Source organism: Puma concolor, chromosome E4 (genome assembly GCF_028749965.1).
Source record: "Puma concolor isolate L17-30 chromosome E4, mPumCon1.1.hap2, whole genome shotgun sequence".
Taxonomy (NCBI): Eukaryota; Metazoa; Chordata; class Mammalia; order Carnivora; family Felidae; genus Puma; species Puma concolor.
In genome coordinates, this window is record NC_141683.1 from 58,585,525 (window position 1) to 58,610,192 (window position 24,668).

Consider the following 24,668-nt stretch of genomic DNA (forward strand, 5'->3'; position numbering starts at 1 on the left):
CAAGCTGTCTCCCTCCGTGTGTGGAAATGCTTTTGCCGCTCTGCAGGTTGATTTCCTGGGGGTTTCTGGGGGTTCTGACCTCAGTACAGCTGTGCTTGAGGGACAAGGGAAATCCCGGTCCCCCTACTTCTCCGCCCTTTGAACTCCGCCCCTCCTCTGAAGAAATAATATTTAAAAGGTGTTTAGAGGGCAATGAAATACATTCTTGAAAACAAATGACTATATTCAAGTAAGCCAAGTATTGTTCTTGAAAATAACACATCATAGATATTTTATCAAAATTAGTTTCCTTCCCCTCTGTATCAAATCATCTTAGATTTATTTGTGCTAGTGGACTGCCTCCTGACCTAGGTTCCTTTAAAGAGAATTTTGACTTTTTTTTTTTTTTTTTTTTGCATAAAGGTTACTGTTCCTGACAATGAGACTAGATTCCCTTCTTCTCCCCTTCTCTATGACTCTTCCTTTCGACTGACCTTAAAAAGGAAAAATGCACTGGTTTGAACCTTTGTCTTATTTAGTCCTACAGAGTAAAGACCAATTGTGAAATAAATTTCGTGTTCAGCATACTGGTGGTTTCCACCCTGATTGAGAGGAGCCAGAGTAGTTTTCCTTCTTTTATAGCTTACTGACTCTAACCTTAATCTTACCTGCTTCTTCATTTTAGAGTTATGGTCTGTCCTTCCGTCCTTCCTTCCTTCCTTCCTTCCTTCCTTCCTTCCTTCACAAGCAAGCACCTGAAAACCTTCTTTTGTTTGTTCAATTTTACTTTAAAAATATGATTGAAAACCTCTACCTTCCTTAATCCATGTTATATTATAGCTTTATATAAGATAAATTGTATATAAGATAAACTCATGGAGACATATCCCCTGATCCTGAGTTATATTATCATACACTATCACACAGTATTGAATTTGGTAACAAATAGTTGAGGACACTAGTAGTCTGTGTACCTACCTCAGGTGGGCCACATTTCCCTTTGGGAAATAACTTAAAAAAAAACCCTCATCTAACTTTAATGTCTCCTATATTGTGCTTTAAAATACTACGCATGTAATTTATGTTTTACGTAATATATACTCGTGGAGTTTTTTTTGATTTTGGGATTTGGGAGTTAAAAATAAAAACATCACTGGGTGGAGGTGACACCCCTAAGAAATCAGGAATTTAAGTGACAGTAGCAATATCATACTTTAATGTCAAGATATCCCAGAATAATTGGTGTTGATGCTTTCTTCTGTCTGATATTTTCAGGAGTATATTCTCTATAATTACTATTTAAATCTTACAATATTAATAACAGATCCTGCTTAAGAAAAGGATATATGGGCTGTTTGGTAGAAAAAAACTACATTATTTCAGAGTAATTAATAGCCTCGTGAGTCATTTTTAGTAACGCTTATCATCTTTTATTCAGCTTGAAATGGTTTATTCAGTGTAAAAGAAATATTTCAAATCATAATTGGTTTGTAGTTGTCTCTTAATGGGAAAATGGGGTGTCTACGTGAACCAGAACATTATCCAGGTATCTTTAAGAGATATTCTGTACTTATAGGATATAAAATTTTATTGCAACTAAGGAGAGCTGTTTCTTTGAAAATGTTATCCAGAGGGAAATAAGGATGTTTTTATTCAAGGAATATTTTATTGACGTAAATAATCGGGTGGTATATTATCTCTAATGCTTTTAAAGTTCTTTTCCCACTTAAAATTCTGTTTTGTTCAAAGTGTAAGGGTCTGGATCCATACACTGCAAATGCATATGGTTGCGGTATCTTTCACTGCTTAATTTGGGACACCAAAAATTGGCTAGCAAATCCTGAGTGTCACTTGTTATTGTGACAATTGTATATCCCATCAAAACTCTTAGTTCTCATGACCGTTAATATTCGGAGCTTGAGTTTAAGTTCAAGGAAGAGGTAAATTTTTAAATGCTGCATAGTACTATGTGTCTCTTAACTTTAGGAGGTTTATCTAATTCAGAAAGAAGAGCCTATACAAGTAATCTTAAGAGGCAACCTAAAGGGACAGAAACAGATGATTTGATTCTTACTCTGTCTTTTCGCATAACACTTTACCCTGCTTGTCTTCAGATTCGTGTTTTAAAATAAATGATAAGACCTCTAAGGTCATAACAGCAAGTCCATTCATTTTATTAGCCTAAACTTAAAGATTTGTGGGTGAAATGGTCCTCTTAAATGTAGGATATACAGTGTGAAATAGGACGACATCACTGACATTGTACCAGATACTATACATGAGTTCTAGGGGTTCCCACATTCCTTGCTTCAAACTGTGTATAGACTTTTCTTATCTCAAAATTCAGTGCAACCAACTTTCAGCTTTCTGAACTCAATTCCCTTCTCACCAAAAACCTGTGGAGTCAGATGCTAGGTTCAAATGCCAGTCTACCAGTTGTGTGGCCTTAGACAAGGTATTTGCCTTCTTTAAGCCTTAGTTTACCCATCTATAACATGGAAATAATTCTATTATGTACTTTATGAGATTGCTGTGATAATTAAATGAAAAAAAATCCCGTGAAGGAGTTTCACATATTGAGAGTACTGAGAGAGTATTAGCTGTTTTGTTATTACTATCGCTATTATTGTATTTGACATAATTCCTTATAGTAGATTCAGTGTTGATCATTTATACTTGCATTTGCTGCGTCAGCATTTACAAACACAAAAAAGTGATAATTCCTATCTTATTGTGTTATCACGATCCACTTATTTACTACATAGACTGTCTACTATGTGCCAAACAATGTGTTCGATGCCAAGAATACAGAGATGAACAACAACAACAAAAGCACACTATCTGCATTTATGGAGCTTATGTTCTAGTGAGGATAGATATTAAATCACATGATCCCATCCTAACTACCTAAAGGACAGGAGTCAAAGGGCTGCGAAGGAAACAAGCATGTTCTTTTTTGTTTTTGTTAACTTTTTACTTAATTAAAAAACCTAGGTGACTTGAGAATTTTGTTGAGTCCATTTTGTTTTTTTAAGCAGCACATTATGCTTTTGATAGAGTCCTTTTTCCAACGTGTTTTTTCTTTCCATGTTGTGCATTTGCATAGCCCTTTATGTCTGTATTTTTAACGGTATCTGTGATTAACACTGAAAGGCAAGGAGAGACACAAATGAAAGAAAAGCAGGCAAAATTCACTCCTTTTCTTTCTGGATAACATATTCATGCTGTCTACTGCCCCTGATGAGAACTTGGCCGTTGACATTTATTCATAGGCAGTACCTCAATGTCATGAGACAGAAGGTCAGACTCAACATAATTATCCATAAAAAGTCAATTACATATGACCTTTGTGAAATAGCAAAGTGACTTCAGGGGGATACATTTAGGGTTCTGTGTACCATCTTAATCGTGAAGCACTTCCCTCCTCTTTCAACTTCTGAAATTTCTATTAAGTATGATGACTGAGTTCCAATTAATATTTAAATAGTGTTCTGTAATAAATTACTTTTATTTTACTTTGTCATTATGTGCCACGAACTCTCCACAATCTGCCCTCCTCTCTTATTTTCTCTAGTCTCCCTTTGCTCCTGATAGTCATGCACATCACCTGGACTTCTGCCTCAAAGTCTTTATATTTATTTTCATTTCTTCCTGAAGTATTATTCCCCATGTAGAGAAGAAAAGAACATTGATTGAGTGTTCCAGACACTGAGAGGCTCTTTTCTTTGATCATCTTTTTCATTATACCGCTTCATGTACAGATAAGAACCTTAAAACAGTATCCTTCCATTCCCCCTCTTCTTATGTGTTGTGGTTGTCCTACATTTTATTTCTATTATAAACCCTATAATGCATTTTTTAATATTTTTGCTTTAAATAAATATCTTGCACACCAACTAAAAAATATATTTGCCCACATGTTTACCATTGTTCTTGCAGATCCATATTTTTGTCTGGCATGATTTTTTTTCTATCTGAAGAACTTCCTTTAACATTTCTTACGGTATAGGGCTGCTGGTAGTGAATTCTGTCACATTTTTTCTGTTGGAAAAAGTTATTTTTCCTTCATTTGTGAGAACTATCTTCCCACCTGGGTATAGAATTATAGATTGACAGATTTTTGTTGTCATTTATGTCCTTAGCTTTGTTCTACTGTTATGTCTTTTTTTTTTTTTTTGGTTGTTTTTAAAGGCTTTTTTGTTACTGAGATTTTTGGTTTTAGCCAATTTAATTATCGTCTTACTGTACTTTGCATTTATTCTTGGACTCTGTTGCACCTTTTTGGCTTATGATTTTCATCAAATTTGAGTATTTTTTAGCAATTCTCGGAATAGTTATTCATCACCCCTCCTTTTCTTCTGGGAATCCAATTTATATATGCATATGTTAGCATGTCATTGAAAAAAATTATTGTGGGATATTTGTATCCATTCCTCTATCTCTCTGTGCTTGCCTTTTCTGTTTTTAATTTTAGAGAAAGAGAAAGCACCTGAGCATGGGAGAGGGGCAGAAAGAGAGATTGAATCTCAAGCAGGCTCCACGCTCAGTGTGGAGCCCAAAGCAGGGCTCAATCCCACAACCCTGGGATCATGACCGGAGCCGAAATCAAGAGTTGGATGTTCAACTAATTGAACCACCCCCCTCTGTGCTTGCTTTTGAATAGTTGGTGTTGCATTTCCTTATATTTATTGTCCTTCTGTTGTATTTTATTTTGTCCTTCCCATTCAGTGTATTTAATTCAGATGTAGTTTTTATCTCTAGAAGTCCCATTTGGGTTCTTTTTTTAATTTTTTTTTTTAAGTGTATTTGATAAAGTGTTACATTAGTTTCAGGTGCACAGCCTAGCAATTCAGTAGTCTACTCTTTGGGTCTTTTTAATGTTGATTTTCTCTGCATGATGTCCATGTTTTCTTCCTGTAATTTGAGCAGATAGAGCCTATTTACATTAGCTGTTTTAACATTCTTATGTAACCAACATCATTTCTGTCATTGTTGGATCTGTATCAATTTATCGAGTTTTCTTCTAATGATGGTTCATATTTTCTTCTTTGTATGCCTGGTAATTTTTATTGGATACTGGATGATGTGCAGTTTATAGTGTTACATGCATGGTAGGTATGTCATATTCCTTGGAAGAGTATTTGATGTAGTTTGGGCACTCACTATGTTACTTGGGATCAGTCTGACCCTTTCAAGACTTGCTTTTCAGCTTTAGAGGATGGATACAGAGCATTCCATATGTAAGGCCAACTGTCACGGTGCAGTACCCTTCTGAGGACTCTACCCGATGCCCTGTGTATCGTGTGAGGGCTTTCCAGTCTGGCTGATGGAAATGCAAAGTCTTCTCAGCCTTGTGCTGTCTCTCTGGATGGTTTCACTTACTGCTTCTGGTAGTTCTCAGCCTTGGCTGGTTTCCTCTACACATGTACAGACTCTTAGCCAAAAACTCAGGTGAACTTCTCTGCAGATCCCAATAGCTTACTCTTCCATAGTTCTCCCACCTCCTCTAGTGGTCTGTCCTCACATTCTAGCTGCAGTGGCCTCCCTGAATTCCAGTCTTTATCTCTTCTCCTTAGTGAGAGTGTTGGGCTCTGTTGTGTTTCCTCTCCCTGTCGCATTGTCTGGAAACTTCCTCCAAGCAGAAAGATGGGCAGTCATGTGGCTTACTTCATTTGATTCCCCTGTCTCAGGGGTCATACTGTGCTGCCTGTCACCTAGTTTTTGAAAACTGTTGTTTCTACATACTAATTTCTAGATGTTTACTATGAGATCTAGTCTCCGTTTTCTTCATTTCTGAACATGATTATGATTTTTGAAAGCGTCTTTGGAAGAAACACTTTGGAATTTGTATCCTTAGAACTGTTCATTTGAGGGGTGCCTGGGTGGCTTAGTTAAGCGTCCGAATATTGATCTTGGCTCAGGTCACGACCTCACAGTTTGTGGGTCCGAGCCCCATGTCACGCTATGCTGCTGATGGCATGGAGGCTGCTTGGGATTATGTCTCTCCCTCTCTCTGCCCATCTCCCTCCCTCCCTCCCTCCCTCCCTCCCCCCCCATCTCTCTCAAAAATAAATCAATAAACTTAAAAAAAAAAAAAAAGAAATGTCCATTCAACAGAACTCTATTTAAGAGGAGGTACCCTTTAGAAGGAAGAGGTATGAGAAGACCATTTCAATTAATGAAAGTGCCAACTGGTAAAGCAGTACATTAAAATGATGTTAGTAGGTTAGATCTCCATTCCTATGGAGATGAAGGAATATACCTAAAACACATTTTTGCAGGAAAAATGGACAAAACCTGGGAGCTTTTGGCATGTGGGATTCATGAGAATTCACAGATAACTAAGATTTTAAGATTTGGAATAGTGGTGCAATTGAAGGAGGAGGAGTAAAAGATCATTAAATTTTACTAACTTTTACATTACACATCATAGGAGATGGTGACAGAAATGTATTCCGGCCCTTGTGTAGCACTGGAGATTCAACAGAATAATCCTACAAAGACATTTCGAGAATTCTGTGGACCAGCTGATCCTGTAAGTTAGTGTTTAAAATGTTAATCAAATTTGTTCTATTCGGTAGCTAAATATATCAACAGTCTTGATTAAATTTCTTCTTTACAAGAGGTAACACCAAAATGACTACATCAGACAGATTTTTATTCAAACTAGCGTTCTGGAGAATTTTTTAATATAATACTCCAAGAAAAAAGTGAATTTTTTATTAGCCTCGTGACAGTATAAAATGAGCAGAAACCTTTACTGTGGCATTTTCTTTTATTGTGTCTTCTTGCTAAATTGTCTAGAAAAGTGAATTTATCAAGCACTCTGATAGAACTTATCTAAGATATTAATTGTCCTTTGACATAGGGAGGCTCTAAATAAAGCTCTCAGTGTGAAGAATATTGATATGGTGGCCTCATAACCAGATGCATAAATATGAGCAGTGGGGCTTATATGAAACTTGATATTCTCTAGTGTCCTTTTCATTTTGCTTTGGGTTTCCTTCATATGGATATTGGGTGGCAAGAGGGGTGAAGAGGAGGGAGATGGGGGCTGAAAAACAGAAGTAGCATTAGAATACACATGAGAAATCTCCATGCAGATGATAAAGGCTGAGTAGGATTATGGGAAGCATTACTGATTTTCAACACTGTAATTTAAATGTATTCTCTTTTCTTTATTTTATTTTCACTTATAAATAGTTTATTGAAGATGAGCATCCAATTCAGTTTAATCCAGACAGCATTTATTGAGTTCCCTTAGATGTAGGATGGCAAGTTAACAGCACCTATTGAGAAGTCAACTTGTGTAAGAGTGCTTGCTAGATTTTCCCTGGAGGGGAAAGCAGTCCACCCATTCTCAGTGATCAAAGAGCACACACATGATGATCTTTTAGAACACTTGCGAAGAAACATACAAATAAGGACTAAAATATTGTTAGTTCAGGTAAAATGCAAATGTTGAGGGATTGTTGAGTAAAGGAGCAGATAGAGGAAACAAGGTAGCAAATGCTGGTAGAGATGAGTGAGAGATGAGTAGCCTTAAAAACCAGGTTAAAATTGTGGATTCTGTGTAAGTGGAATCCCATGTAGTAAGAAACAGCAATTCCTTATATTGAGCTTAATTTTGAGTGTATGGAGTCGTTCCCTTGACTCCATTGGAAGTCAATTGGAAGGCGTTAAAGGTAGGGGCTCTAGAAACAGTTAAGAGCAGACCTGATGACATTAGAGAAAGAGGTGGCAGGACCTACTATATGTCTTTTCAGGGAGAAGGAAGAATAGAAGTAAGTAATCAATGTGGTTGTGAAAGAGTGATTATTAAAACGTGATTCTGACGTAGAGGACATTAAGAGAAAAGGGTGATGATGTTGAGTGTTTATTGATGCTTAATCATAAGACATTAGAAAGAGATACTTTTTGGTCATATGAATGAATAGATCTTGGTGTTCGCCATTTTTGTATCCGATTTCTGTTGGCCAAGACGGCTTTTTGTTTATTGATTCTTTAAGATAATTAAAATGGTGAGTTGAACGGCTGACTGAACATATGAGCGAATTAAAGAGATAACTAGAACAGAAGGAGAATGAGATGTTTGTTCTTTCCGTCATTCAGTATTTACTGAATCTGTGCTAGTATTTGTGAACATAAAGATAGGAGTCTCAAAGAGCTTACAGTTTATGAGTGGACAGTATATGAAGTGGCTACTTTCCATGTTCTGTGCCAATTGTAGTGTTAGATGCTTGCACTATGTACGACGGAGCCCAGAATATTAGCACCTAGCTCAGCCTGGAATGGGCAAGGATAGATTCTCCTCTTGAGGCTCAGAGTCTTGAATTATATACTAAGTGTAAGTGCAGGGTTTTAAGCAAGATCATATGCTTTTGATCTCTCTCTGTATATATATGTATATGTATATCATATATACGTATACATATACATATATACACATACACACATATATCTCATCAGAAAAAATACCATTAGTGGTTATAGTCAAACCATTTTAGGGGCAATAAAATGGCTCTTCCAGTTTGTTCCCAGGCTTTGGTTTATTTTCTTCTTCTCCTCCTCCCTTTCTTTCTCCCTCTTCTCCCACCCCTCCAACAAAATTGTAAGCATTGAATGCTCATGGCATTGAATGCCGGTCACTCTGCTAGGTGCTACTCTAGGTTTATAGAGATGATCAAATAAACGCAGTGCTTATCTTTGAGGAACTTACGGTCTAGTTTTAGGAGGTGGAATTGATGAATGGCAGTCTCACTTCAAGCTGCCAGTGTGCCAATCTACTCAGGTACTGTATTACATTGAAATAATTTAGAAACTCATTTCGTCACTGCACAGTCATTTCCACATCTAAAGAGAGACTGTGGGTTATGATACATGTAAATATAATTAGTGTGTAGGGAAAATGCCAGGTATGTCATGGCCGTACAATGAATACTTGACAGATTAATAAAAGACTGGCTGTATTTTTGTGCATACCTAACATCTGGTATTAACTCATTATTTAAAGAAGAATTTTTGTTTTGAGAGAGAGACAAAGCACGCACACGAACGGAAGAGGGGCAGAGAGGGATAGAGGGAGAAAAAAATCTTAATTCAGCCCCCTCCCTGTGAGGAGCCCCACAAGAGGCTCAATCTCACAACTGTGAGATCATCATCTGAGCTGAAATCAAGAGTCAGCACTTAAACGACGCCCACCTGCCCCTAAAAATATTTCATCTACTCAAGTGGGTTCTTTTTCTCTTTATTCCTTTTTAAGATGTAGAACTACTTTGTAAGTTGATTCAAAAGAAGGTTTAGCCTTATAGTGACCATTAGGCCACTCTGTCACTGTCTATGTTGTAGATTGACATCACTTTCATCATTGATGTCTGCACTGTTGGCAGATTCTTTCTCTTATAGCTGGAAGGAAGCGCACATTGTGTATGAACAGAATTTCTTCCAGTCTGTCTAGAAGTGGTCTGAAAGAAGGGGGTGTTTTATAAGACAGTTCCCTGCTGGGGAGGGGTATATTAGGCTTTCCATTTTTATTTATTTACTCTATCAAAAATAAGAGAGAAATGAAATTTATTAAAATTTCATGTACGGATTGATAAGAGTACATGTATATAATCTATTAAAAATATGTACATGTTTTGACGTATTTACGTATTTTAACGATAAGGGTGCTTGAAAAATGTTGGAGTCTACTGCGCAGAAAGGAAAAAAGATCACAACGCGTTTCTTTGTAGTGAGAGAAACATTCACTCACCACACCATCATCTGCAAAAAATCCATCTCCTTAGGCAGAAAACCTAAGATTTGCCTCTGGAGGAGGTTTTGATTGCACCTGCCCAAGAATTTCACTGTTGAGTAGCTTTGCAGTTTTCCTGCTGAGCCATCAGGAAACTGAAAGAGCCACCAAAGAAGTGGTAAATTATCTGGAAAAACTGTGCAGAATATATTTGTTCTTGGGCTGATGGGGATGACGAGCCAAATACCCTTGCATAGGTAGGTCTTGTTTTATGAAAAAATATGTTTGTAAAATATTTTATGTAAAGGATCCTGTTTCAGAAAATCTGAATTTTTGGTCAGGTGATTATCTATCTTCAGGGGCTTTGAAAACATTATCCCATGACCTGGCTGAATTAAGAGTCAGATATTTTGGGGGTGCCTGGGTGGTTCAGTCGGTTGAGCATCTGACTCTTGATTTTGGCTCAGGTCATGATCCCAGGGGTGTGGGATCGAGCCCCACATTGGACTCCGTGCTGAGCTTGGAGCCTGCTTGGGATTCTCTCTCACTCTGCCCCTTCCCCTGATTCATGCTGTCTCTGTCTCAATCAATCAACCAATCAAATATTTTCTCACACAAAAAGTGGCTTTTTAAAATTTGATGATATTTTCCATTCATTTGATTGTCACAGTGGTCTTTCACCGGCTATTGAGTAGCCTTTACTGCTTTTCGGATTAAAGTCAAAGTATCCTGATAGTTTGAAATGCAGTTCTTTTCCCATGAATGTGCAGGGACTTGTGGTAGACTTGCAAGAGAAATGCTTGGGAGTCAAAGTCTGTCGCTTCTGTTACCTATTGACCTTCTGGTCACATTCCTTTATTCATTGAAGGCTGGGAACCCCTGATTATATAGTCTTTCTCTTCATCCCAGTTCTTATCATCAGATTGGCACAAGAACATCCATGTGAAAGATTCACCCAGTACTTGGCCTGAGAGCTGAATGGACAACTTCTGTCAATTATCTTTTATCATTCTGCTTGCCAGTTTTCTGGGAATAGACCATGCTGTATTTTTTGTTGACATCCAGAGCAGAGACACGTCTTCGAACTTAATCTCTATTATAGTAATGTCTGCCGTAGCTTTCTGGATTCCTTGGCCTCTTGATCCTCTTCCCAGTGTCCCTTTGACTTGACTGAAACTTCTAGGCTGTAGACCCTTCCATTTTCTGACACTGTAATGCCACTTTCTGACTTCCTTCTCTGTTCAACCTAGACTCCATTGTTCATACCTTTGCCCTTTTTAAATTTTTTTTTTTCAACGTTTATTTATTTTTTGGGACAGAGAGAGACAGAGCATGAATGGGGGAGGGGCAGAGAGAGAGGGAGACACAGAATCGGAAACAGGCTCCAGGCTCTGAGCCATCAGCCCAGAGCCTGATGCGGGGCTCGAACTCACGGACCGCGAGATCGTGACCTGGCTGAAGTCGGACGCTTAACCGACTGCGCCACCCAGGCGCCCCACCTTTGCCCTTTTTATAGCATTCTCAGTGTCTTTACTCTCTTGTCCTTTGTCCACACTCCCAAAACCCCAAACTTACATCCACTCAAGCATGTGCCTACCTCATTCTTATACATGCACTGAATGGTCTGGTAGATGACTGTTATACTGTTGTATAAACTCATGTTGATGCAAAGTATGATCTCCAAACAAAGCTGGGCCGATTACTGTCCTCTAGAAATCTTTTTCTGTCCTTCTTTCTGCTAATTCTCAAAATAGCAATGTTAAACCTCCATTATTTTCCTCAGCCCTCATACAATTCAGCCTCCTCTCCATAAAAAGATAGCATTATCTTCTATTTCACAGAGAAAAGTATGGTTATTAAATATGATCTCTTAAATTTCTGCCTTCACACCATTTATTTCTGAACTCACGCTCATTCTTCATTCTAGTTCCAAGGAAGTGTGTTTTCCTTCTCTGTTGAAACTTTCCACTTTATCCTTTTTCTCGTATCTTTCCTTGAAGACTTTGCCCTATTCTTCTGAATTTGTATTTTGCAAATAATATTTTTATTGTGAGTATAAAAATAATACATGGCCATTACGGAAAAATTAGGAGTGAAATAAAGTTTGATAAAGGAAATATGGCCCATAATATTATCACTAAGAGCAATTTCATAAATAAAATTTGGATCAAAGTGTGTATACTGTTTTGTAGTTCATGATACCCTAAATAGAACTGAGCTTTCTCTCATGTCATTAAACATTCTTTAATGATATGATTTTACTAGATTGGTTATATGTCATTTTATGGTGTAAAATAATTTTTACAAAATAATACTTATGATAGGAGTCCAATTTCATTTTCCTGTGTGTGATATTTCTTTTTGCTTAACATCATTTCTTAAAGACACAATCCTTTCCTTACTGGGTATTCTTGGCTTCTCTGTCAAATATTAGTTGACCATATATGTGAGGATTTGTTTCTGTGCTCTAGATTCTTTCCATTGATCTGTGTGTCTGTTTTTGTGCCAGTACCATACTGTTTTGATTACGATAGTTTTGTAGTAGAGTTTGAAATCAGGGAATGTGATGATTCCAGCTTTGTTTTTCTTTCTCAAAATTGGTTTAGTCAATTAGAGCCTTTTGTGATTCTGTACAAATTTTGGGTTTTTTTTTCTATTTCTGTGAAAAATGTTATTGGAATTTTAATAGAAATTGCATTTAATGTATAGATGGGTTTGGGTAATATGGACATTTTAACAATATTCATCCTTTCAATCCATCAACATGGGATATCTTTCCATTTGCTTGTGTCGCCTTCTGTGTCTTTCATCAAAGTCTTACAGTTCTCAGTATGCAGATCGTTTACCTCCTTGGTTAAATTTATTCATAAGTATTTTATTGTTTTTGATGCTGTTGTGACATAAGATTGTTTTCATATATTATTGTTACTGTGTAGAAATGCAATTGATTTTTGTATGTTTATTTTTGTACCCTGTAACTTTGCTGCATTTATTATTTCTAACAGTTTTTTTGGTGCAGTCTTTAAGATTTTCATATATTGGATCATAACATATCTACAAACAAAGACAGTTTTATGTCTTTTTTTCTAATTTGGCTGCCTTTTTTACCTAATTGCTCTGGCTAGGATGTCAATTACTGTGTTGTATAGGAGTGGTAAGATTGGGCACCCTTGTTCTATTTCTTATATAAGAGAAGGCTTGCCATATATGGCCTTTACTATGTTGAGGTCCATTCCTACCATATGAAAAATTTTGAGAGTTTTTAATCATAAAAGGAAGTTGTATTTTGTCACCTATTTTTCTCCATTTGTTGAGATGTTCATGTGATTTTTTTTTTTTCTTTTACTCTGTTAACGTGGTGTATCACATTTATTGACTGGTGTATATTGAACCATCCTTGCATCCTAGGTATAAATTCCACTTGATCATGGTGTGTAATTGTTTTAATGTGGTGTTGAATTCAGTTAGCTAATATTTAGTTGAAAATGTTTGCCTCCATATTTATCAGGGTTATTGGCCTGTAGTTTTCTTCTCTTGTAGTGTCATTATCTGGCTTTGGGATTGGGGTAATACTGTCTTCATATAATAAATTTGGGAGTACTCCCTCCTCTTCAGTTTTTTGGAAAAGTTTGAGAAAGATTGGCATAATTCTTAAGTTTGGTATACCTTACCAGGGGAACCTATCTGGTCCTGGGCTTTTCTTGTTGGGAGATTTTTGATTTCTCATTCAATCTCCTTATTATTGGTTTCTTCAGATTTTCTATTTCTTTATGATTCAGTCTTAGTAGGTTAGATATTTCCAGGAATTTATCGATTTCCTCTATATTGTCCAGTTTGTTGTCATATGATTATAATAGTTTATTTGATCCTTTATATTTCTTTGGTATAATATCTCTGCTTTTATTTCTGATTTTATTTATTTGAGTCATTCCTCTTTGTATTATGTTGAGATATGGTCCCTCTAGACTTACCTTATTGAGAGTTTTTATCATGAATGGATGTTGTACTTTTTCAAATGCTTTATCTGCATCTATTGAAATGATCATACATGGTTTTTATTCTTTCTCTTATTGACGTGATGTATCACGTTGATTGATTTATGGATATTGAACCAGCCTTGCATTCTGGGAACAAATCCTACTTGGTCACGTGAATGATTTTTTAATATATTGTTGGATTCAGTTTGCTAGTATTTTGTGAGACTTTTCCATCTGTGTTCATCAGAGGTATTGGCCCCTGTAGTTCCTTTTTTTTTTTTTTTTTTTTTGATAGGTTTTTCATCTGTTTTTGGTATCAGGGTAATTTTGGCTTCATAGAGTGAATTTGGAAGTTTTCTTTCCTTTTCTATTTTATGGAATAGTTTGAGAAGAATAGGTGTTAACTGTTACTTAAATGTTTGGTAGAATTCACCTATAAAGCCATCTGGTCCTGTACTTGTTTTTTGGGAGTTTTATGATTACAGATTTAATTTCATTGCTGGTAATTGGTCTGTTCAAATTTTCAGTTTCTTCTTGCTTTACTTTTGGTAGGTTATATGTTTCTAGGAATTTGTCCATTTCCTCTAGGTTGTGCAATTTGTTCGCATATAATTTCTCATAATATTCTATTATAATTGTTTGCATTTCTGTGCTGTTGGTTGTTATTTCTCCTCTTTCATTTGTGATTTTGTTTACGTGAGTCATCTCTCTCTGTCTTCCTTTTTTTAAAAGTTTATTCAATTTTGAGAGCGAGAGAACAGGGGAGGGACAGAGAAAGCAGGTTAGAGAGAGTCTCAAGCAGGCTCCGCACTGTCAGCACAGAGCCTGACACTGAGCTTTAACTCATAAACCATGAGATCACGACTTGAGCTGAAATCAAGTCAGATGCTTAACCAACTGAGCCACCCAGGCACTGCCCCTCCAAAAAAACATATTTTTTTTTGATGAGTCTGGCTACAGGTTTATTGATTTTGTTGATATTTCCAAAGAACCAGCTCCTGGTTTCATTGATCTGTTCTATATATTTACTTCTATCTATCTATCTATCTATCTATCTATCTATCTATCTATCTATTTATGTTTAAGTTTATTTATTTTTTGAGAGAGAGAGAGAGAGAGAACGAGCATGGGAGGGGCAAAGAGATATGGGGAAAGAGGATCCAAAGCAGTTTCCATACTGACAGCAGATAGCCCGATGTGGGGTTCGAGCTCATGAACCGTGAGATCATGACCTGAGCCGAAAAGTTGTAAGCTTAACTGACTGACTCAGCCAGTCACCCCTATATCATTTATTTTCCTCTAATCTTTATTATTTCTTTCCTTCTGCTAACTTTGGCTATGTTTGTCCTTTTTCATTTCTATCTCCTTTAGGTGTAAGATTAGGTTGTTTATTTGAGACTTTTCTTGTTTTTGAAGTAGTCCTGTATTGCTATAAACTTCTGTCTTAGAACTACTTTCGCTGCATCTCAAAAATTTTAGACCATTGTGTTTTCTTTTGCATTTGTTTCCATGTAATTTTTGATTTCTTCTTTGATTTCTTGGTTGACCCAGTCATGGTTTACTAGCATGTTATTTTACTTCCATGTATTTGTGCTCTTTCCAGATTTTTTCTTGTGATTGATTATCAGTTTCATAACATTGTGGTCAGAAAACATGCATGATATGACTTCAGCCTTTTTGAATTTGTTGAGACTTGTTTTGTGGCCTAATATGCATTCTTTCTTGGAGAATATTCCATGTGCACTTGAAAAGTATGTGTATTTTGCTATTTTAGGATGGAATGTTCTGAATATGTCTGTGAAATCCATCTGGTCCATTGTGTCATTAAAAGCCACTGTTTGTTGATTTTCTGCTTGTAGGATCTGTTTGCCGATATAAGGGGAGTATCGAAGTCTTTACTATTGTATTACTGTCAAATATTTCCTTTATGTTTGTTTTATGTATTTGTGTGCTATCATGTTTGGTGCATACATGTTTTCAATTGTTATATCTTCTTGTTGGATTGTCCCCTTTATTATGATATAGTGCTCTTCTTTATCTCTTGTTGCAGTCTTTGTTTTAAAGGCTATTTTGTCCAATACAAGCATTGCTCCTCTGGCTTTCTTTTTATTTATTTATTTTTTTATTATTTTATTATTTTTTTAATATATGAAATTTATTGTCAAATTGGTTTCCATACAACACCCAGTGCTCATCCCAAAAGATGCCCTCTTCAGTGCCCATCACCTCCCCTCCCCTCCCTCCCACCCCCCATCAACCCTCAGTTTGTTCTCAGTTTTTAATTCTCTTATGCTTTGGCTCTCTCCCACTGTAACCTCTTTTTTTTTTCCTTCCTCTCCCCCATGGGTTTCTGTGAAGTTTCTCAGGATACACATAAGAGTGAAAACATCTGTCTTTCTTTTGACATCCATTTGCATGATAAGTGATTCTCCATCCCTTCACTTTCAATCTCTAGGTGCCTTCCCATCTGAAATGAATCTCTTGTAGGCACATATAGATGGGTCTTGTTTTGCATGTTTGCTTTTTGTTTTGTTTTTTTTAATCCTTTCTGTCACCTTATGTCTTTTGATTTGAGCATTTTCATTCAAAGTAAGTATGATAGATATGTATTTATTAACATTTTATTTGTTTTGTGGTTCTTTTTGTAGTTTTTCTCTGATTGTTCTTTTGTTCTCTTTCATGGTTTGTTGGCTTTCTTTAGTAGTGATATACTTGGATTCCTTTCTCTTTATTTTTTGCATATCTGTTACTGATTTTTGATTTGTGATTACCATTCAGTTTGTATTTACTATCCTCTGCATCTAGCAGTCCATATTAAGTTCATGGCCGCTTATGTTTGATCACATTCTTTACTCCTCTTTCCCCCACATCTTAAGTATATGGTGCCATATTTCACATCCTTTCATTTTGTGAATCCCTTGTATGATTTTTACAGGTATATTTATTTTTACCACTTCTAGATTTCCTACTTTTCATACTCTCACTTATGGTCTTTTCTTTCCCAAGGAAAGTGTCCCCTTTAACATTTTTGTTGGGCTTGTTTTCACTTGTCATGAATGAACTCTTAGTTTTTGTTTGTCTGTGAACCTCTTTATCTCCTTCTATTTTGAATGATAGCCTTGGTTGATAGAGTATTCTTAGCTGCAGATTCTGCTGGTGTGCAAAGTTTCTGCTGAAAAATTTGCTGAGGGTTTTATGCGGTTTCTCTTGTATATAACTGTCTTTTTTGCTGTTAAAAACATTTTTTTTTAATCACTACTTTTTGCCACTTTAATCCTATGTGTCTTGGTATAGACCACCTTGATTTTGTTGGGGGATCTGTGCCTCCTGGGTATGAATATCCATTTCCTTCCCCGCATTAGGGATGTTTTTAGCTATTATTTCTTTAAATGTACTTTCTATCCCTTTTCTCGCTCTCATTATTCTCAGATCTGTATAATATGAATGTTGTTATGCTTGGTGGAGTCACTGAGTTCTCTAACCCTATTCTCATTTTGCAGAATTGTTTTCTCTTATTAGTTCATCTTGGTTATTGTACATTACTCTGTCTTCTGGGTCATTAATTTGTTCCTGTTTCCTCTAGCCTGCTATTTTTTATCAAGTCTATTTTTTATTTCTTCATCTCTGGTTCTTTTTTTAATCTCTGTGTTAAGGGTCTCACTGATGTCTTCTACTCTTTTCTCAAGTCCAGTGAGTATTCTCACTGATGTCTTCCACTCTTTTCTCAAGTCCAGTGAGTATTCTCACTGATGTTTTCCACTCTTTTCTCAAGTCCAGTGAGTATCTTTGTGATTAGTACTGTAAATTCTCCACGAGGCATATTGCTTATGTTCATTTCACTTAGGTCTCTTGCTGTGGTTTTGTCTTGTTCTTTCATTTGGGACATATTCCTCTGTCTTCTCATTTTGTGTGTCTCTCTGTGTCTGTTTTTTTGTGTTAGGAAAATCATTTATGTCTCGTCACAAAGGTAATGGCCTCAAGAGGAAGAGGTCCTGTAGTGCCCTGCAGTGCTTTGTCCCCTGTTCTCCAGGGCTTGGTGCTTCAGGTTGTGTCTCTTACATTTGTTGCATATGCCCTGCTATTGTTTCCTGTCTGCCTTTTCCTTCAGTCCAGTTGTCTGCAGAGGCTCCTTTTGGCTGTTGTGAGCAGTGTTTGGTCCCCAGCTTGGTGGGACATGTTTTAATTTGGTGTATAATGGTCTGCTTGGAAAATGAGACCTGCCACGGATGCCCCCAGAACAAAAGCACCCCTAGCCAGGAGATGATGTGTCGGTGGGGATTGTTCCAGTTTTCTAGGGAAAGGGACCCACCTTATTGGGACTGAGGCAAGCTTGACGAGAAAGGGCAGATCCATCAAAGTGTGGGTGGTGGGAGGGGATTTCGTGTAAGCAATTTGGGTACAGAGTGTTGGCGCAGTGCTGGTTCCCACAGGAGACCTTGTGTTTATGCTGAGGGGTGGGGGAGGGAGATGTCACTTGCCACCTCCTTTATTCCTGGAGGGGTCTCCCTGTGTTCCCAGCTTCTATGGCCAAGCTCTAAGATAAGTAAATAACTCTCCCTCTCATGGGCCCCAGGAATTTTTCAAACTGCTGCTTCTGTACTCTATCTCTACTGGCGGCTTCTTGTGCTGTCCCTTCGAGGGGTGGGGACTCAATTTTGCAGAACTGAACCTGCTGATCTTTTAAATTCCAGGCTTTAAGTCCCACTGTTTGTAAACACTCATGAAATTCAGCCTCTCTGACTTTCAAAGCCAATGTTATGGGGATTCATCTTCCCCATGAGGGCTCTCCAGTATGATAGTCTGTTTATTACCTTCCCCTGTGCCCCAGCCTCATTTCCAACCAGGGACAGCCATGGTTGCCTTTGCCCTTTCTCCCTCTTTTTATGGCCTCTTCTCTACTTTTCTCTACTTTTACTTATGGAGTTTGTTCTGCCAGTCTTCAGTTCATTTTCTGAATTATTTACACTCATGTGAATATTAGCTTGGTGTATCTGTGGCACGAGGTGGGCTTACTGTCCTAGTCCACCATCTCCTCAACGTGTACCTGTATAATGACTTTCTTTGCCTTTTGTTACAGTTTTTGGCTTAAAGTATATATTTTTTTCTGTATAAATATTGCACCCCTGTTGTATTTTGGTTTCCAGTTGCATGGAATATCATTTTCCATCCCTTTACTCTGAGCCTATGTGTCCTTAAAGCTGAAGTGAGTCTCTTGAAGACAGCATATAATTTGGTCTTGTTCTTAAATTCATCCAGTTACTCCATGCCTTTTGATTGGAGAATTTATCCCATTTACATTTGGAGTAATTACTGATGGGTAAGGACTTACCAATGCAATTTTATTCATTTTCTGGTTGTTTTGCAGTTCCCATGTTCCTTTCTTCCTTTTTTTGCTGCCTTTCAGATATGTTGATGATTACCCATAGTGGTATGCTTTGATTCCCTTATCTTTGTCTTTTGTGAATTTGCTGCAAGTTTTTGCTCTGTAGTTACCATGAGCGTTCTATAAATATCTTAATGACACAGTAGTCTATTTTCTGCAGGTACAAACTTGACTTTTCTTATAATCAAAGTTCTACTTTTACTCCCCAATTTTGTTTGTTATATCACAGGTTACCTCTTTCTATATTGTGAATTTGTTAACAACTTATTATAGTTATTTTGAATACTCTTGTTTGTTAATCTTTGTACAAGAATGAAGTTAAGCTATATACACCACCATATTACAGTATTAGAACATTCTGAATCTGACTATGTACACTTATCTTTATCAGTGTGTTGAATATTTTCATATTTTTTCAAATTACCCTTTAGCATTCTTTAATTTCAACCTGAAGAACTTCTTTCAGTATTTCTTATAAGTCAGGTCTGGAGGGATGAGCTCCCTCAGCTTTTATCTCTCCCTTATTTCAGAAGGACAACTTTGCTTGGATAGAGTATTTTTACTCTAAGCTAGTTGCTTTTTATTTTCTTGCAGCACTTTGAATATAATCATCCCACTCTCTCCTGGCCTCTAAGATTTCTGCTGAGAAAGTTATTGATAACTTTGTGGAGATTCCCTTGTAAGTTACAGGCTCCTTTACTCTTGCTGCTTTTAAGTTTCTTTGTCTTTGATTTTTGATAGTTTTATTATAATGTGTCTTGCAGAGGATATGTTTAAGTTGAGTTTATTTTATGATCTAAGTGCTTAATGAACTTGGATATCCAAATCTCTTCCCAGATGTGGGAAGTTCCCAGCTATTCTTTTTTTATGTAAACTTTCTATTCTTGTCTCCCTCTGAGACTCCAGTAATTTGCAGATTATTTTTTTTATAGTATCCCATTGATTACATAGGCTTTCTTCCTTCTTTTTTGCTTTGTTCTCCTGTAACTGGACAATTATTTACTTCCTGTCTTTCAACTCATAGGTTCTTTCTTCTACTTCATCCATTCTGATATTGATGCTCTATGGTACCTTTTTCATTTTATTCATTGTATTTTTGAGCTCCAGAATTTGATTCTTCTTTTATGATTTCTACCTTTGTTAATCTTCTCATTTTGTGTGTGTATTGTGTTTTTGTTGTTGTTGTTGAATTGTCTCTCTGTGCTTTCTTGTAGCTCAGTGAGATTCCTTAAAACAGTATTTTAAATTCTTTATCAGGTAAATAGCAGATATTCATGTCTTCAAGATCAGTTACTGGAAGATTATTGTGATCTTTTGCTTGTGTCACGTTTCATAGATTTTTCATGTTTCTTGAAGTTGTTTGTTGCTGTCTTCACTTTTGAAGTAGCAGTGACCTCCTTCCTTCTTTACTAACTACCTTCCAGAGAGAAATCTCTTCTGTCAGTCTTCATAGGGATTCTCAGAACTTGTATGGATACACCTGCTCCACACTTTGGCTCCCTCTTTTGGCAGAATTCTTAGACTTGTGTGTCTTCTTTTGATCATCCAATGCACCAGGCCAAGTGCCAACAGCCTCTCTTTTGCTTTCCTAAAGGTGGCGCTGAAGCTCAAGTTTGTGTCTCTCCCTGGCTCACGGAGTCTTACTGATTTCTGCACATGCTCACTTGCCATCTACCAAAGCTTTTTCTCACTGTCTCTGTGGGGTTAGTGTGTGGGTGAAGCACAAGGAGCACCATGGTGCCCATGGGCTTGTTGGTGGGATCTGCAGATAGGACATCCCCAGAAGCTCAAAGATCAGCTTTTTAATGGAATCTGTGGCACAGTTTTTATAATCCACATCCTTTCAATGGTCTCCAAGAGTCTTATCTTCTACTTTTCCAGCTATCCCCACCCTCCAGTCATACAGCTCACAATTCACTACTTTGAATGGAGTGAGAGAGAAACGGGCTTCTTTGGCATCATCCTGCACAGCTGGGGAGGCCCAGGTGTTGACTCACACACTTTCACTTTCCTCTCTTGGGAGAAATCACAGGGTAAGAATATCTCTCTTGACCCTGAGGTCTCTTGACCACTTTTGGAGAAGGGTGATACAGGTAAAGTCAGACTCTTCATCTTACCCACTCCAGTCCATCCAGTTCCTATTGTTTTGCTCCAACTGTGTGCTAGGACTTCTCTGCTGGAGACCTAGACTTCTACGAAGGTGTTCCTGTCCATGGGTGATTGTCTAAGACAGTTTTTACCAGAGACTTCTGGAATGTGGCCAGGAGGGGCTGGAACTGGTACAGGAACCACTGCAGGGTCCACTTACCTGATGCACAGGTGGGCCAGACTCTTCCCGAGGCTTTTGGCATATGGTACTAAACCCCAAGGCTCCCACAAAGGGACTTTTTTCATGGTTGGATGTCACATTGTTGTTGTGAAAGGAGGGCCATGATGAAGGAGGTCTTATTCAGCCATGTTGTTGACTTATCTCGTTTCAGAACATTCTTATGTATACTTTTTTTTTTCCCTCTGTGTTTTTGGAAGAGATTCCCAGAAATCTAATTTCTAGAACAAAGGATATAGATTTAAAACCTAGTATATATTAAACTATTTTCTAGAAAGTTTGTTCCAATTTACATTCCTGCTAGCAATGCATAAGAATACAAAGTTAGGAAGACTGAGGATTATTAAGCTAAAATGTTTCTAATTTAGTGGGTGAAGTAGTAGCAATTTTGTTGTTTTAATATTAATTATTTATAAAGGTAAACTTTGTTGATTATTTATAAGTCTTGTAAATTGTCTTATAATGTCACTTGATCAATTCTCTACTTTTTTCATCACTTTTATGTGCTCTGTATACATGAAAGTTTATTTCAGTTATTTCCCCACTTTAATTTTTAATTTGCTTTGTGTAGAGAAGATTTTAATATGTAGTCATCTATCATTGTTTTCATTTATGGTTGCTTTAATAAAAACTTTGATGATACTTCCTCATTAGAGAACTATAGTCTTCTCTATAGCTACTATAGCTTTGTAGTTTCACTTTTTACATTTAATTATTTTATACGTTGAATTTTTTGTTGCTCATGGTCCAAGATGAAGATCTGAGTCTCTCATTTCTGCCCCCTGAGTTTCACCAATTTTAGCATCATTTATGGAATACTTTGTTTTCCTATTGATTTATGAGACCTTATTTCTAAGTTATTTGTTAAGTTACATTAATCAGTGTATCAATTCTTATACCAATACATGTAATTTTAATTAGTGTGTGGCTTTATCTTAAGTTTTACACGGTACCTTATTATGGTTTTCTTTGTATTTATTCAGGTTGGTGTTCACTGATATTTGTGTGCTTTTAGGTTTTTTTTGATCAAATTGGAAAAAATTTCAGCTAATATGTCTTCAATTATTTAGCCTTTCCATCTTCTTCTCTCCTGAAACTCCAATTATCTATGTGCTTGATCATTCGATACAAGTTACTGAGGCTCTACGATTTTTTTAAAGCGTTTTTTTCTTTGTGCTTCAGTTTGGATGATTTATCTTTGAATTGATGGATTCTCTCCTCTCTTTCGTTCAATTTTTATTTAAGATGTAGTAGTTATTTCTAAGATTTGCATTTGATTCATTTTTATAGTTTAACAAAACTTTCCTTAAACTATCTTTCTACACACTACATTCGTTTTTTTCCTATGGCTTAAAAAATTTTTTTTTAATGTTTATTTTTGAGAGAGAGAGAGAGAGAGAGAGAGAGAGAGAGACAGACAGAGCACAGGTGGGGGAAGGGCAGAGAGAGAGAGGGAGACACAGAATCTAAAGCAGGCTCCAGGCTCTGAGCTGTCAGCACAGAGCCCGACATGGGGCTCGAACTCACAGACTGTGAGATCATGACCTGAGCTGAAGTCGGACGCTTAACCGACTGAGCCACTCAGGCATCTATGGCTTTTTAAAATATACTTATTTTAACTATTTTAAAATTCTTGAATGCTGGTTTGCCTGTGGGCCTCTGACTGATTTTTTCTATTGACTATGAAAATTTTCTGTTGACTACTTTGAAAATCTAGTAATTTGGGGTCATGTACTGAAACATGATGTAAGATATGTTGTCACAGACTCTGGATTCTGTTATCCTCTTATGAAGAATGTTCTAACACAGCATTACTAGTCTTAGGCTTTGTCAGGGTGGATCTGTTTTGTCATTTCGCTTAGACATGGGATGCTTTCTTAATTCTCACTGGTGTTTTTTCCTAAGACATGGATGGCTCTTTGAGGTTTCAGTTGAAAACACAGTTAAGTTGCTTACCAAGTCTTCTTTGACAGATTGACACTCCTCATTCTTTTCTGCAGTGAGTAGCTGTTGAAACTCTGCTTACCTCTTTCAGCCTTCTAACGTTTGTTTTTTCCCCTGGCCTCTTTGAAATCTTGCCCCCCACACATGTGCAGTTCAGATTTCAGTCAAGGATTTGAGGGAGTTTGTTTACAGATTTTTTTTGGCTCCCTCCTTCAAGGATTTTGCCCCATTCCATTTTCAGCTTCTCTGGATGTTCCAAACCCCATCCTCTTTTTCCTTAGTCCAATAATACTGAGATTTTCTGCCTTGAGCTTTGTCATATTGACTGGGGAGTAACCTCATGGGAAAAACTGTGTGTGTGTGTGTGTGTGTGTGTGTGTGTGTGTGTGTGTGTGTGTGTGTATCTGTAGATGAATTTCATTATGGTTCTTATCTTTCAAGGGCTGAATCCTTTGGTTCTTCCTTGGTCTTTTCCAGTTTCTCTATATATCAGCCAGAGGTTGAGGACCAGAGGTTGGAGTCAAGTTTTAATTATCGGTGTACATGAATCCTACATGACTGGGAGCCAAATAATCATACATTCTTTTCTTCTCTTCCTATCTCTCTGACTTACCTATCTTCAGCTCTTTGGCTATATACTCTTAATCTGTCCTTTAAATGAGGGTCTCCTGAGGGACTTCATCCTTTGTCTCTCTTCAAAGTCTGTAAGCTCTCCGGGGGTGATAACTGTTGATATAACAGTACATTATCTACCGATGACTATGCATAGACCTCCAAAATCTGTATGCTGATGAGCCAGGTGCTGTTTACCAGGTTGTTTACCCTGTGCTTCTCTTTTTGTCTCAAGTGGATGAGTAGCTGAAGATTAAAACTGCTGAAATTCTAGGGAAGGGGTCTGGCAGAATCCTTAGCTCTGGGGGATCAGAACAGAACAGAATTCTGTTCCCTCTGTTCTGGTTTCATCTCCGTGTCCTTGTGAGACGAGTAGAAGGTGACCATACTCCTTCTCTGTCAGTTTAGTGCATGACAACAGTGAGAGAAGGCATGATGCCCGACCAGAGATCACAGGCATATGCACAGATTAAGCCAGGGGAAGAATTTCCCCATCACCTTTCCATTGGTACTGGTGATAAGGACTGGGGTCACTCATCTCGACTGGGAAAAGGCCCAGCAGTACTGTCTACAGAAGGTTCTTCTCCTTCCGTGGGATTACCTGCCTATCGCTGAGAAGCCTTGAGGCAGTTTGCTCTGGCATTGGGTATAATAGAAATTCAAAACACAACCATCACCAAAAATTACAATTTTATAAACAGCCCATGCTAG

General features: G+C 37.2%; 1 protein-coding gene across 2 annotated transcripts in view; it reads left to right on the forward strand.

The window, feature by feature from the left end:
• NME7 (NME/NM23 family member 7) overlaps nucleotides 1–24,668 on the forward strand; it is a 263,016-nt gene that overhangs the window by 130,043 nt on the left and 108,305 nt on the right. For both annotated transcript variants that reach the window (XM_025926224.2, XM_086693698.1), the window contains one exon: nucleotides 6,413–6,514. In XM_025926224.2, coding sequence (XP_025782009.2) covers nucleotides 6,413–6,514 — 102 coding nt within the window. The remainder of the gene's footprint in view (nucleotides 1–6,412; nucleotides 6,515–24,668) is intronic.